Source organism: Leptonychotes weddellii, chromosome 11 (assembly GCF_054177405.1).
Source record: "Leptonychotes weddellii isolate Sample4059 chromosome 11, ASM5417740v2, whole genome shotgun sequence".
Classification (NCBI taxonomy): Eukaryota; Metazoa; Chordata; class Mammalia; order Carnivora; family Phocidae; genus Leptonychotes; species Leptonychotes weddellii.
Window position 1 is genome coordinate 20,971,017 of NC_138379.1, and position 14,463 is coordinate 20,985,479.

Consider the following 14,463-nt stretch of genomic DNA (forward strand, 5'->3'; position numbering starts at 1 on the left):
GCGGTTAGAACTTCAACATATGAATTTGGGAGGACAAAATTCAAGAGAGGCCAAGGCCATTACTGTATCCTGTGTATGCAGCCTAAGCCCTGGCACAGAGAGGCACCCCATGACCTGCCCACTGACAAAACACCAGTATGGACTGCTTGCTGGCTCTCTCTCGCTCTCTCTCTGTCCCTCCCTCCTTCAATCTCTCTCTCTCTTTCACACACACACACACACACACTTCTACAGAAGAAACAGGACAAAGCTGTCACTGTTAGCTTCTGGGGAGGTGCCAAACCTCACGACCAGTTTTCCAAATTCTCCTTGAGCATTATCACCAGGATACAGCACGCAAGATAAAGAAACCGCAACCCAATTGCCAAAATACTCAATTAACTATCTTGGCATTGGTGGCTTTTTTAGAAATGCTTAACTCTCCAGCATTTCTCATGGAGTGGGAAGGTGGACAGGCATCATTAGTCTTTCCTACTGAAAGGAAAACCTGAGTACAAAAAGAGGGGAAATGCACTAGCCTTCGTATGCAGCCTTCCCCTTGAGCTCACAGGACCAAGGGCTGGGTGTGCACAGACCACCTGGAGCTCCTGGTCCCGGGTGAGTGATAACCAGATGGCAGTGTCACAAGGTGGCATGAAGAATGTTCGTTTGTTGCCATCCTGGCTTCACCATTTACTCGCTACATGGACAAAAGAGAACCACGAACAACCCGTGTGCTCCTCGAGCTCTTCATCTAGAAATGGGAGTCATTTTCTGGGAGAGGACCTTCTCTCATGGGAATTTTGTGGGACTGGATAGGAACATACAGGTACGATGCTCAAACTGGTGTCTGCCATTTACTTAGTGCACAGAGTGATGGCTACTCATGTATGTATGCCTCGCCTATGTGCCTCATGTCCTTTCCCAGGCCCGACCCTCTCACCGTCACCTGCGTCTTCAGAAGCTCTCTCTGTGATGACAGCAATCAGAACTGGGACCCACTTAAGAGGTATTCATTTTATTAGTTATTCGTTATTATATAAAAATTACTCCAAAATGTATAGGCTTAAAAAACCCAATGTGTATTTTCTGCCAGTTTCCGTGGGTCCAAATCCCAGGAGTGGCTTAGCTCTGCCTCAAGACCTCTTACAAGTTTACAGTCAAAGTGCGTGTCTGGGCCACAGACAGCTCAAGCCTGGGCTAGCTGGAGGAGCCACTTCCAAGCTCCATCAGGCGGCCTCTGACAGGACTCAGGTCCTCGCTGGCTTTGGATCAGAGCCCTACCCAGTTCCTTGCCACGGGAGCCCCTCCACAAGGCAGCTCGCAAGATGGCAGCCAGCTTCTGTCCACATAAGCAGGAGAGAGCAAGCAAAACAGACGCCAAAATCTTTTCTAATCCAATCTTGGAAGTGGCAATCAACTGTGCTGTACTTTCTTTACTCAAATTGAGTTGCCATCTCTACACCCATGTTCACAGCAGCCAAAAGGTGGAAGCAACTCAAATGTCCATCAGCGGGTGAATGAATAAACAAAATGTGGTACAGACATACGATGGAGTATTATTCAGCCTTAATTAAAAAGGAAGGAAATCCTGACACACGCTACAGCATGCATGAACCTTGAGGACATTCCGCTAAGTGAACTAAGCAGTCACAGAATGACAAATACTGTACGATTCCACTTGCATGCGTTGTCATAGAGTCAAATTCACAGAAATAGAAAGTTGAAATGTGGTTGTCAGGGGTTGGAGTGGAGGACAGGGAGCTGTTTAATGGGGACAGAGTTTCAGTTCTGCAAGATGAAAAAGTTCTGGAGATAGGTTGCACAACAATGTGAATATACTCAACACCATGGAACTACACGCTTAATGGTTAAGGTGGTAAATTTACATTATGTGTATTTTTCCACAATTAAAAAAAAAAAACAAACCATGCCAGTCATAAGGTCTTGATCACATTCAAAGGATGGGATTATACCAGGGTGTGAACTTCACCCAGGGGGTAAGGATCATTGCAGGATGCCTACCCCATTTGGTCATTTATCCAAAGTTGAAAAGAATCAATCTGTTTAATTAGGATTGAATCCAACATATCTGAAGCTACCTGAGTGCTGGCCACACCCTACATCTTCCCAGCAGTACCTGCTGACTCCCAGATGTGCTCCTAAGAAAGAGAAAAGCCACATGCAAGCCTGCTTTTGGAATTGCCTGGTAAATAGGCCGTGTTTCCAATCAATGAATCCCCAATTAAAAATCCATTGCACCACAGTGTTCTTTGGTCTCTATTACATCCCAAATGGAACAGAAAGGTATGGTAATGAATGGTTGCACTTTCACGGTCCACTCCCACTTCCAAGTCCTGACAGTCTGTTGTTAGTTTTAAAGGCCAAGGATAAAGAAGGGGACTAAATCGGGATGAGCAAGAAGGGGAGGAGAGGCGCACACAGCTGGTGTCTTTAAAGTGGAGACACTGCTTTTTCATACCCTCATCAAGTCAGAAGAAAAGTATTTCAAGCACCCTATTTCCTGTCTTCGGGCCAGTTCTCTCCACTCCATCCAAATAAACATTATAAAATACAATTTTCTTTTCCCACATCAATCGAAAGCAAAGACACATTTTTCAAGGGCTGGGAGCCCAGCAGAAGCAGATAGGATATTTTCTGACTAAATGAGCTCATGTGCAGAAGGTGCTCAGCACCGTGTTTGGTGCATACTAAGACTAGATCAATGTTTGCTGTTAATAGGATGACCAATGGGCCAAACCCTGTGCTGTATAAGACCATATTTTGTCTAGTCAACATGCCTCTGAAATTCTTCAGGAAGACACTGCATGAAGCTCAGTCTCTTGAAAGCCCAGTACGAGTCAGGTTTGCGCCCAGCACTGGTACAATGGTATTCCTTTGTTCAAGCACCAAAATTAGGAGCCAGTTCACATTTAGAAGCTACATGATAGAGAAAAGCATAGCCTTTGGTACTAGAATCACACGGAGAGCAGGAGGATGCTCACATCCTAGGAGGAATGCAGCTGTAGACCGGCCAAGGGGCCAGCAGGTCCAGATTCTCATCTCATGCTCACTGTGGGGCATATTCCCATTGGGGGAATGACAGAATCATCTACTCTATTTAAACAACAGTAAAATACTTATTAATAGATTGTGTATATTTGAACTTGCAAAGCTTAAACACATATACACTGTAATACGACAAATTAAACACAGCTTCCTGGGGCTCCTGGCTGGCTCAGGGGGTTAAGCGCCTGACTCTTGATTTCAGCTCAGGTCACGATCTCAGAGTAGGGAGATCCAGCCCCACGTCAGGCTCTGCACTGAGCGTGGAGTCAGCTTGAGATTCTCTCTCCCTCTCCCTCTGCCCCTCCCCCCTGCTCATGCTCGCACACTCGCTTGCTCCCCCTCTCTTTCTCAAAAAATCAATAAATAAACACAGCTTCATAACATAACACCCTACAAAGACATCTTTTCTAGTATACAGCACTTACTGAATCCACTCTGTGCTGGGCTCCATGCTACTAGGTAGGATCTGTGGGATTCGAGGGGGGGGAAAAGGCACGCTTCCTGTTCTTTGGTAACTAGCATCAGTGCCTCTCCACAACGGGCACCCTTGCTCGGAGGCTGTCTTACTAAAAGGCACCAGACAGCTGTCTCCCACGTCCCGACGGGACTTGTTTTCTGAGAGCTCACTTTCCACAGGGCTGTCATTTGGGTACAGAAGGCACAAAGCTGAGATTCTAAGGGAAGCTTCACATCATGTATTTGCCAAGAGCTGGGCTTCGTGTGCATGTGTCCACCTCTGACTTACTCTACACCTCGTGTTTATAATACAAGAATGCAATGCAGAGAGAGAGAGAAAGGAGCTGGACTTAAAAATACAAACTTCAACCAGCCATCAGAGAGATGGTTCTTAAGGGTGAGCAAAAAATCTGCTTCAGCAAAATGCAGGGACAAGCATGTGGAGGGTAGGGGGATGCTGCCAAAACCAAGTTTTAGACTTAGGGGTCGTTTTGCTGAACATCTCACGGCACCATTGGTGAGTCTAAGATACATGAACACATAGTAAACTATGTAAGAAATAGTATTTACAGAAAATGTTCCTCCAGCCCTCCTATCTATGCTCATACTTCCTTGACTTAGTGATTGTTCTTCCCTACTTGATATCCATCACAGCTGATGGCAGATGCCATAGGAGACAGACTGGCATATGTTTTGGTTTATAAAAATTTGACTTTGTGTGAAGGCTAGAAGCACCTTACTATTCGATCAGCAGTTTAGAAATTCCCAGGCAAGGGGTGCCTGGGTGGCTCAGCTGGTTAAGGGTCTGACTCTTGGTTTCAGCTCAGGCCATGACATCAGGGTGGTGAGATCGAGCCCTGCATCAGACTTTGTGCTGAGCATGGAGCCTGCTTGGGACTCCCTCTCTCCTTCTCCCTCTGCCCCTCCCCACTTGTGAATTCTCATCTCTCTCTTAAAAAAAAGAAAGTGGCTCCTGGGTGGCTCAGTCAGTTAAGCATCTGACTCTTGATTTTGGCTTAGGTCATGGTCTCAGGGTCGTGAGATCAGGCCCTGCATCAGGTTCCACACTGAGTGTGGAGTCTGCTTGAGATTCTCTCTCACCCACTCCTTCTACCCCCACACCTGCTCACTTGTGCATGCTCTCTAAAAAAGCAAAAAAAAAGAACGAAAGAAAATAAATTCCCAGGCAAATTACAGGATTAGAAACCTCTCTAAAGTTAGTATAAAACAGTGGTTCTCAGAATTACCATGTATTTGAACCACTTGGAGGACTCGTTAAAACACAGACTGCTGGGTTTACTTCCTGGGTTGATTCTGTTCGTCTGGGATGCAGCCTGAGCTCTGTGTTTCCAAAGAGCTCCTACATGATGCTGGTGATACTGGTCTCGGGATGATACTTTGAGAATCACTAGTAAAGGGAAAACTCAAGGAGAGGATTTTCCAGACGAGGACAATCAGAAGTTAATTCTACCCAAGATTCACCTCCCAGAGCTGTTCTCTGCACAAGTTTTGGCAAAATCTATGTTGATAAACATTTTATCTTTTCTTGTCTATGGACCTCAGGCATATAGACTTGGACTGGTCATAATCTCTGATGTGTGACCTACCCTCACCAGTGGCCTACGTAAGACCCATTCATTCATTCATTTATTTATTTTTAATAACATAATAAACATCAGCAAAAATAAAGGCTAGGACTTTGAAAAGGACCTACTTGTAATTTCACGGAGCTTATTCCATCCATCCTGCCTCCCAACATATGAGCTAAACAATTAGCCCCCTTCCTCTTGCTTTTCTGGTTTATAATTTTATTCAATCTATAAACTGTGGTACACACACAGAAGGATACCGAATAACAGTCCAAACAAATGAACTCTACCAACAAACAATAATGTGGGTGAATCACAGCAATAGGATATTAAGTGAAAAGAGTAGTGACTGCATACAGATCATTTCAGTTTACAACATTAGAAATATATACTTTTTACAATGCCTTAATATGGATATACATTTTTAAATCTTTATATATTTTTTTAATCACTGAAAAAATACGTGTTTACCAGAAAAAAAGTCAATGAGTAAAGAAAAGTGCCTGGTCAGTTTTAACAGAGGAGGGTACAACCCCGCTGTATCCTTCTGGACTCCCTAAAAAGCTCACCTTCCCATCCCCCCAACTGCATCCCTTCAGATTCCATAAAATTGCTCTGAGATCAAGAGTCCTGATAGGAGCAGGCAATTCACACAAGAGGGAACAAAGTAGTAAACAAACACACGGGGGAAAATGTTGACTCTGCTCATAATCAGAGAAATACAAATTAAAGCATTTGGGAAGCTATCACTCTATGACTACTAAATTAGCAAAAATGGAAAAAATAGAACAGCAGTGAATGCCCAGGATATGAAGGTGAAACTGACAGGCACAGACGAGGCCAGCACCCCTGTAAAGAAAAGAAAAAACTGTTTCCAACAGCTGCATGTGGAGGTGTAAGCCATGAACTGCACGGATGTCCCACTGTGCAGAATTTATCCTGAAGAAGTAATGCAGGGGAAGGAAACAATCCAGGTGGGCCTCAACAATGCAACAATTTAGAAAACCACGGTAGAACATCCTGACCATACGCAACCCAGCCGGGGCGAATTACGGTTTTGAAGAGAAAACATATACGTGATACTTCATATGGGAGAAATACGAAATCCAAAATGGTAGGTGCGTTAGAGGTAAAAACAAGGGTAGAGGGGCTGCAAGGTAAAGTGCAAACATTAACATGGCTGTTGTATCTGGAGGGGGTATAGGTGTTGCTTTCCGTGTTTCTGTGGTGTGGTGATGCAATTACTTTTTTAAAGCTTTGGAGGCTTCCTACCTTGAGAGCTTTCACAGCTCTCCTCGTCGCTGTTGTCTTGACAGTTATTTTGCCCATCGCAAATGAAGCTCTTGTCAATGCAGAGGCCATTCTTACAGTGGTAGCGGGCGGTGGAACAAAGCAGAGGGTTCGCCGCTGTGAAGGGAAAACAGAGCAGGTCACCAGGGAGGCCAGCAAGTCCCATGCAGAACTCCCGGAACCAGGAGTGTGTCCTGCTCAGGAAGCAGGGAGCTCACGGGAACCCCGAGAACCTTTTCCAGCCACAGTGTGTCCTGCTCAGGAAGAAGTGAGCTCACAGGAACCCCGAGAACTTTCTCCAGCCAGAAGCGTGTCCTGCTCAAGAAGCAGTGAGCTCACGGGAACCCCGAGAACCTTCTCTAGCCACACAGTGTGTCCTGCTCAGGAAGCAGTGAGCTCACGGGAACCCCGAGAATTTTCTCCAGCCAGAAGCGTGTCCTGCTCAAGAAGCAGTGAGCTCACAGGAACCCTGAGAACTTTCTCCAGCCACAGTGTGTCCTGCTCAGGAAGCAGTGAGCTCACGGGAACCCCGAGAACTTTCTCCGGCCAGAAGTGTGTCCTGCTCAGGAAGCAGTGAGCTCAGGGGAACCCCGAGAACCTTCTCCAGCCACAGTGTGTTCTGCTCAGGAAGCAGTGAGCTCATAAGAACCCCAAGAACCTTCTCCAGACAGAAGTGTGTCCTACTCAAGAAGCAGTGAGCTCACAGGAACCCCAAGAACTTTCTCCAGCCACAGTATGTCCTGCTCAGGAAGCAGTGAGCTCACGGGAACCCCGAGAACCTTCTCCAGCCACAGTGTGTTCTGCTCAGGAAGGAGTGAGCTCATAAGAACCCCAAGAACCTTCTCCAGACAGAAGTGTGTCCTGCTCAGGAAGCAGTGAGCTCATTTCTAAGATGGCTGACTCAAAGACCATCCTGGGAAACTGGCCAGCCAATGAGTGGGACAGGATAAGACTTACCCTGTCGCATTCTAAAAGCTCCTCCTCCCAAGTCACCAGGCAGCGCTCTGTACCATACCAGTGTGCCAGAAGGTGATGCCTCACTCCACATGGTTAACCTCCAGGTGCCTCTGAAGGGCCTGAGGCAAAACCTGAATCTCCTGGGAGAATCACGTGTGAAATGGTTGGTAGCGTAAGACACACAGAGAAGCAAAGCCAGAAGGAGGAGCTGAGTCAGGGAATCTGTGAACCTCTGCTACCCAGGGAGTGATGGGATGATCTGGTGGTCCAAGAGCTGTGTTGGATTCCTCTGGTTCTGTGAGTATGGACCAGCCTCTTAATCCCTCAGGTATCTTTATGGCTCACCACAGTGAACTCAGTGGTCTCCATTTCTTTGCAATCAAAGAAGCCCATTAGCCTACTTGGTCAGCCTGAACAGCACCCCTGTGAGGGTCCCTGTTCTAGGCACTTCCAGAACCTCAAAACAAGTAACAGGTATGGTCACTGCCCTCAAGGAAGTGGGTGGCAACTGGCCAGTGGGAGGCCAACGCAAAGCTACTTAATAACACACAAGCAAATCTCCACAGAAGATCAGTATTTCCACAGCACAATTTACCTTGTTCCTCTGTTCCCTGCAGCGCAATTCAAATAAGGCTCATTCCAGAGCTCTATTTTCAATAAATGAAGTAGCAAAGTAGGAATCAGTGCAATCCCAGCTCTGCCAGTTATGAGCTGTGTAATCCTGAGCAAATTACTTCACCTCTTTGATTGAGCCTCAGTGTCTTTGCCTGTAGATGGGACTGGCTGTGTAAGTTGTGGGGCCCAGTGCAAACTGAAAATGTAGGGTCAGCTGTTCAAAATTAAAAATTCAAGAAGGGCCCCTTCCAAGCTGAGCTGGGCCCTGTATAACCATGCAGGTGACAGGCCCGTGAAGCCAGCCCTGCTTGGAGCATTAATTTGTCCATCAAATGAGATGACATGTGAGCAAACGTGCAGTGCAAAATCTGACTCACAGCACATGCTCAGGGGGTGTTAGACACGCTCCCCCAGTTATGTCTGTCTCGGTCCCGTGAGCGTGGCCCTTCCAGCATAAGGCAATACTGGCGATGATGAGGAGGGGACATACTGGATGTTGGGGATGAACTGAGCCCAACCTGTATGACACGTGGTAGGAAGAGCACCAGATCGGGGTGCCAGGCCCAGCACGGAGCTTGCAATGGTAACAGGGGCAAGTCAGCTGTGATGTCCCTTGGTGGACCTCAACTGCAAGACGGCATTTGTGATACATCTTCCCCCTATGCTTCACTGAGCTATTGTTAAGATACACACAGATTAAGGCTGCGAGGGCTGAAGACTTCACAGGGCTTCATAAACCCAAAGGACTGCAGAGGTTTTTGGGTTTTTTTCTTTTTTAATATCTTTAACTATTTAACTCAGAAAGTTTGACTTGAAAGGTCAGAGGAGACAGAGGGACAGAGGAAGCCAGTGCTCTTGGTTTTAAAAAAGATAATGGACCAGTGTAAAGTCACCCAAAGTAGTCTGGCCTGAAAATATAAGTTTTAATTATTTCAATTGCTGTGGGCCAGAGGACGGTTCAACTTGATCAGAATGAAACCAAGGTCTGATTTCAGCCAAAACCAAAATGGGGAAGCTCAAACCACAAATCACATTTGGTTTCTGTCCAAGGCAGCCCTCCAAACCCTTCGGCCTCCTGTGGTGGCAGCCTTCAGCTTCCCTGGGACCTTGTGGGTCACGTGTTTGCAGCCAAAGTGTCAGCAGCAATCAGCTCGCTCCGACAGAAAGGCGCTCTAATTGGTCCAAGCTGGGGCAGCTGCACAAGTACGTAAACACCCTGGTGGGGGATCTGTGCTCAATCGACCTTGCTGAGAGGGCTGGCATCTACTTACTTTTCTTCAGCCTCACACCCTTTCAACCCTACAAACTCACACATGGAAAAGAAGTCATCTGTGTGCACGCATGCACATATGTGCACACATATACATTACATATATGTGTGTGTGCATGGACGTGTATAGACAGACCACACACATCTTCAGGATGAACTAATACTGACGATACCTTAAAACACAGTTCCAATAAAGAATCCAGACTGACTGAAAACCAAGTCACAGACTGGCTTTAACGCATATAACCAAGCGGACTAGTAGCCAGGTTATATAAAGATCTCTCACAACACAAGAGGAAAAAGACAAACAACTCAGTAGGAAAATGGGCAAAGGACACGATCAGGCAACTGCCACAAGAGGAATGGCAAATGGTCCATAACAACCGGAAAAAACGTTGACTGTCATCGGTAATGAAGCACCACTTTGACCACAGCAGACTGGCCAAACTTAAGGTCTTAAAATACCAGGCTGTTGGCAAGGATGTGGTGGTCTCGGGGACCACCAGCGGGAGTGCAAATTGGGAGATCGACCTCAGAGACCGATTTAGTAATATCCAATAAAAAGGTGTCCATGCTCTCCAGCCCAGCAATGTCGCTTCCAGCTACACACTCCAGGGAGAATCCCGAAAAAACAAAAATGTTTACTGAAGCACTGTTTGTAAAATAAAAAAAATGAGAAATGACCCAAATGTTCACCCACAAGAGAACAGATACAATGTGCTACATTGGTACAACAGAATTCTACAGCAGGAGGTGGCCAACTTTTTCTATAAAGGGCCAGCTCCTAAGTATTTAAGGCTTTGCTAACCATTCTGCCTTTGTCTCTGTCAGGACTACTCAACTTTTGCCATTACAATGCAAAGCAGCCATAGAAAATCCATAAACAGAGAGCATGGCTGTGTCCCAATAAACTTTACTTATAAAAACAGGTGGTGGGGCGCCTGGGTGGCTCAGCCGGTTAAGCGGCTGCCTTCGGCTCAGGTCATGATCCCAGGATCCTGGGATCGAGCCCCACATCGGGCTCCCTGCTCAGCGGGGAGCCTGCTTCTCCCTCTCCCTCTGCCTGTTTCTCTGCCTACTTGTTCTCTCTCTCTCTGTCAGATAAATAAAATCTTTAAAAAAAATAAAAAAATAAAAACAGGTGGTAGGCCAAATTTGACCCAGGAGCCATAGTTTGCCAACCCCGATAAACAGTAGTAAAGTCAATCAACCAAAAAAAAAAAAAAAAAAACCCCAAAAATCAACGAACCAGAGTCAAGATGGATAAATATCACAAATATGGTAGTGTGGGAGCAAAGTAAGTCCAGGACAGTAGGTGCCTCCGGAGAGAGGGGAAAAGGATAGAATCCGGGAAGAGGTATATACTGTGAACTTCTAATGATATCTGGTAACATTTTATTTTAAAAATCTAAAGCAAATAAGGCAAAATGGAAACAGGATTTTTTTTTAAATTGAGGTAAAACTGGCATATAACATTAAATTAGTTTCAGGTGTACAAAATAATGATTTAATATTTGTATACATTGTGAAATGATCACCACAATAAGTCCAGTTGACATACATCAGCACACAGTTACAAATTTTTTTTCTTGTGATGAGAACTTTTAAGATCGACTCTCTCAGCAACTTTCAAGTACACAATACAGTATTATTAGGTATAGCCATAATTATATCATTATTATAATATATTGATAATAAAATAATTATTAATTACAATATGTTGTAATAATATAACAATAGGCAATGTGATTTTTTTAAAAAGATTTATTTATTTATTTGTGAGAGAGAGAGAGTGAGCGAGCAGAGGGAGGGGCAGAGAGACAGAGAGAGAGAGAGACTCTCCCGCAGTCCTGCAGAGCAGACTCCCTGCTGAGCACAGAACCTGACGTGGGGCTCGATCTTGCGACCCCGAGATCATGACCTGAGCAGAAATCAAGTCAGCCGCTCAACCAACTGAGCCACCCAGGCACCCCGGTAATGTGATTTTTAAAGCAGCATCTGTGGGGAGCACCTGGGTGGCTCAGTCAGTTAGGCATCTATCTGCCTTCAGCTCAGGTCATGATCGCAGGGTCCTGGGACTGAGCCCCACGTAGGGCTCCCTGCTCCGTGGGGAGCCTACTTCTCCCTCCGCCTCTACTGTTCCCCCTGCTTGTGCTCTCTCGCTCTCTGTGTCAAATAAATAAATACAATCTTTAAAAAAAAACCAGGGTGTTGGGGACACAGGTGTTCATTTAATTCTACTTTGCCTTTTCAGTATGTTTGAAAGATTGCACTAAAAATTTTGAAGTGTCTTGTCTGGCAGAAATGTTTCAGGGATCACTTGCTTTCCTTTTCCATTACTCTTCCCTCACAAAATGCCCTCTGGCCCACAAACACCTGTTTTTAGTATCTTCCACACTTTGATGGCCAGTTGCTCACACAACACAAGCCCATGCTGGCGCTCACCCACATCTGGGGTTCCTCCTTATCGACGGCCCCTCGTAAAACAGCATATCCTCACCACCACCCTCCTTATTGTAAAACAGCATATCCTCACCACCACCCAACTGGAGGGCAGAGAAACAGAGGCAGAGGAGGCTACAGGAACACTCCCCAAACCCAGCAGCGAGCCAGAGAAAAAGGCAAAGTGCATGCCCTTCAAGGGCCCGGAGCTTCCTCCTGGAGGGGCCCTCAAGGCTTCACCTCCCTCAGGATCTATTGATTCTCCACCTATGTAAATTCCAACAAGGCTTGCGTTGGCATTGCCAAGACCACAGCAAATTACAAGGGAGCGGATTTGCTGCCTGCCTTTCGCAGATGAACTGCTGGCAAGAAATAAAAGCAGACAACTATGGCAGGAGACAGAAAAGCTGTAAGAAGCTGCCTTAAGAATTCCAAAAGCAGAGCAGCCTAAGATAGTTTCAAAAGAGACCAGAAAGTTCTAAAAGGAGCCAAAAGCAACCCTGTATTACAGCCCCATCTAAAAATTAACGTTCCTAAGAAGGGCCCTGTGCTATAGCCAATCAAGGTAAACACTGATTAAACTGGGATGCAACACATCGCAGAGAGATCCCTGTCAACCATGGTCCTCCAAGGCATAAACACTTCCAGTTATTGGGCAGACTCGCTTAACCAGAGGAGCAACTCCCCCCGAAGTTTCACTATATTTCTTCCAGGGTCTCTGCACCCGTCAACCAGGCTCAGCCAAACTTCAGGGTGAGCGCATGGGACGATGGCGGACCAACCCTGGAGGCTCTGGGTGGACAGGGGTAGAGTCTTACGGGCTCCGGTGGTCCCATGGAACCCTACCTGGGACCCTAAAGGAGTAACTGCTCGATGGGAGAGCTCAGAAACGAGCAGATGCTTCCTACATTAGGATGTTATGTCTCAGTATTGTCTAGCAACACTTAATGCGCTCCAAATGTATGTTTTCTTTGTCCTTGGGAAGGTTTACCAGTCACCAAGAAATGTATTACTTTACTCAGTTAACTAGAAAGAGGAACATTATTTATCTCAACAAGAATGGAGAAAATTGTCTGCAGTCGATTTCAAAAGCTCAACAGCAGACTCCAAAGCTCCTCAGTTATTATTAGCACAACAAACACAGGGATCTGAGGATCTGTTTCCCAGCCCACAATACTCAGGAAAGAGAACCTGTCTCTCCCTGCCAGGGGGGAGAGAGGAAGGAGTTAAGGTTAAGCTCCGTGGTTAATTCAACTGGCAGCGTTTACTTCAACCACATCTGAAGGAGAAGGACCCAGGGCCCACTGCGGTTGCCCAAAAGCAACTGACCGGCTTCAAGACAGGAAATGAAGCAATCTGTCTCTAGCAGGATGTAGGAAATGTCGCCTTTAATCCATTTAAAGTCTGTGAAGCCGGCCCCTCTTCCACCTCAAAGGGTTCTTCATCAAACACATCAATGAGAAACTCCTCATCGCCAGCTCCCTTGCTTCCCATCTGCTCCCCATCCCCTAGCAGTTACTGCTCACTTCCTCACCGAGCATCCCAACCTCATGGCCTCCAGGGAGGGCTTTGCTTTCCAGCTCCAATTTCCCTGGAAACCACGAAGCTGGGGGAGATGGGCTGCCCGGAGCCTTCCTCTGTGCCAGGATGGAGGGCCCCAAGCCCCTCTGCAAATCATCTGTCCCATTACCAAGCACTACTCCCTTTGTGCGGGAAAATGCTTGTAGCCCCGGCCTTCAAAGAGGCAGCCTGGGTGCAGCCAGCTGCGGGTTCTTGCCTTCCTTTCAGGGGCTGCTCCACGAGGCCTCTCCCAGCAAGCCCACTGGGCCAGCGTGGCCCGTGTGTGGCCACGTTCTGGAGCTAGCACCTCTTCCGAGTCTCTGCCGGCAGGGAAAGGCTTACCACTCCGGGCAAGACACAGGAGGCTGAGTCCTCAGTCCTGCTGAGTCTCTAAGGGCTCAGAGGATTTGAATTTTCAAAACCCTTCTCGAGTCCACTGGGTGCCAGTGGCAGAACTCTGATTCATTGCTGATGACAGTTTGTTTCCTCCTCCCTCTAAAGGCTTCCTGGACATGCCCACCTCCTGTCCAACATCCACGCCTGCCTTTTATCCAAGTCCACTGCTTCAACCACCGCCTTCCCGTGGATGGCTTCCCAGACCTTTCCTCTTGCAATAAACATCACTCCCCTGATACCCTGTGGACACTGCGGCCTGAATACCCCCTCACCTCACACCCTGCATGTCTGAAATGGACGGCCTCCGCTCTCTCGCTCTTCTTGTGACTCCATTCCTATTAAAGGGACCACCATGTCCCAGCTCTTCAGGCTCCAACCACGTTTGACCTTTTCCCTCTCCTCACCCTGCACCTGGCTCAGGTTCAACTGCTCCTCATTGGGTATAAAATACAATCTCCAGGGGCACTTGGGTGGCTCAGTCGGCCCACATGGGGCTCCCTGCTCAGCGAGGAGTCTGCTTCTCCCTCTCCCCTTCCTTCCTGCTCGTGTGCATTCGCTCTCTCTCAAGTAAATAAATAAAATCTTTTAAAAAGGGGAGGGGAGTAATAATATTACCAACCTAAAATGAAATTGTACATGCAAAGCATATAGAAATGTGCCATACGTATAGTGAGTGCTCAGCGATCATCAACCAGGTGGCTTCTACACCCTGCAGTTTGCATACCCCCCAGCCTCTGCCTGGGCCCTCAGCCTGAAAACCCCCCATGGAACTGTAGGGCCAATTTTTAATGGTACCCATCCACCTAGGTCCATCTCCTTCAACAGCCCCCTCTGATGAGC

At 46.8% G+C, this 14,463-nt stretch overlaps 1 protein-coding gene across 6 annotated transcripts in view; it reads right to left on the minus strand.

Annotated features, from left to right (window-relative positions):
* The window catches only part of LDLRAD3 (low density lipoprotein receptor class A domain containing 3), a 226,367-nt gene that overhangs the window by 97,761 nt on the left and 114,143 nt on the right, over window positions 1-14,463 (minus strand). For all 6 annotated transcript variants that reach the window (XM_081798305.1, XM_081798307.1, XM_081798304.1 and 3 more), the window contains one exon: window positions 6,366-6,500. In XM_081798305.1, coding sequence (XP_081654431.1) covers window positions 6,366-6,500 — 135 coding nt within the window. The remainder of the gene's footprint in view (window positions 1-6,365; window positions 6,501-14,463) is intronic.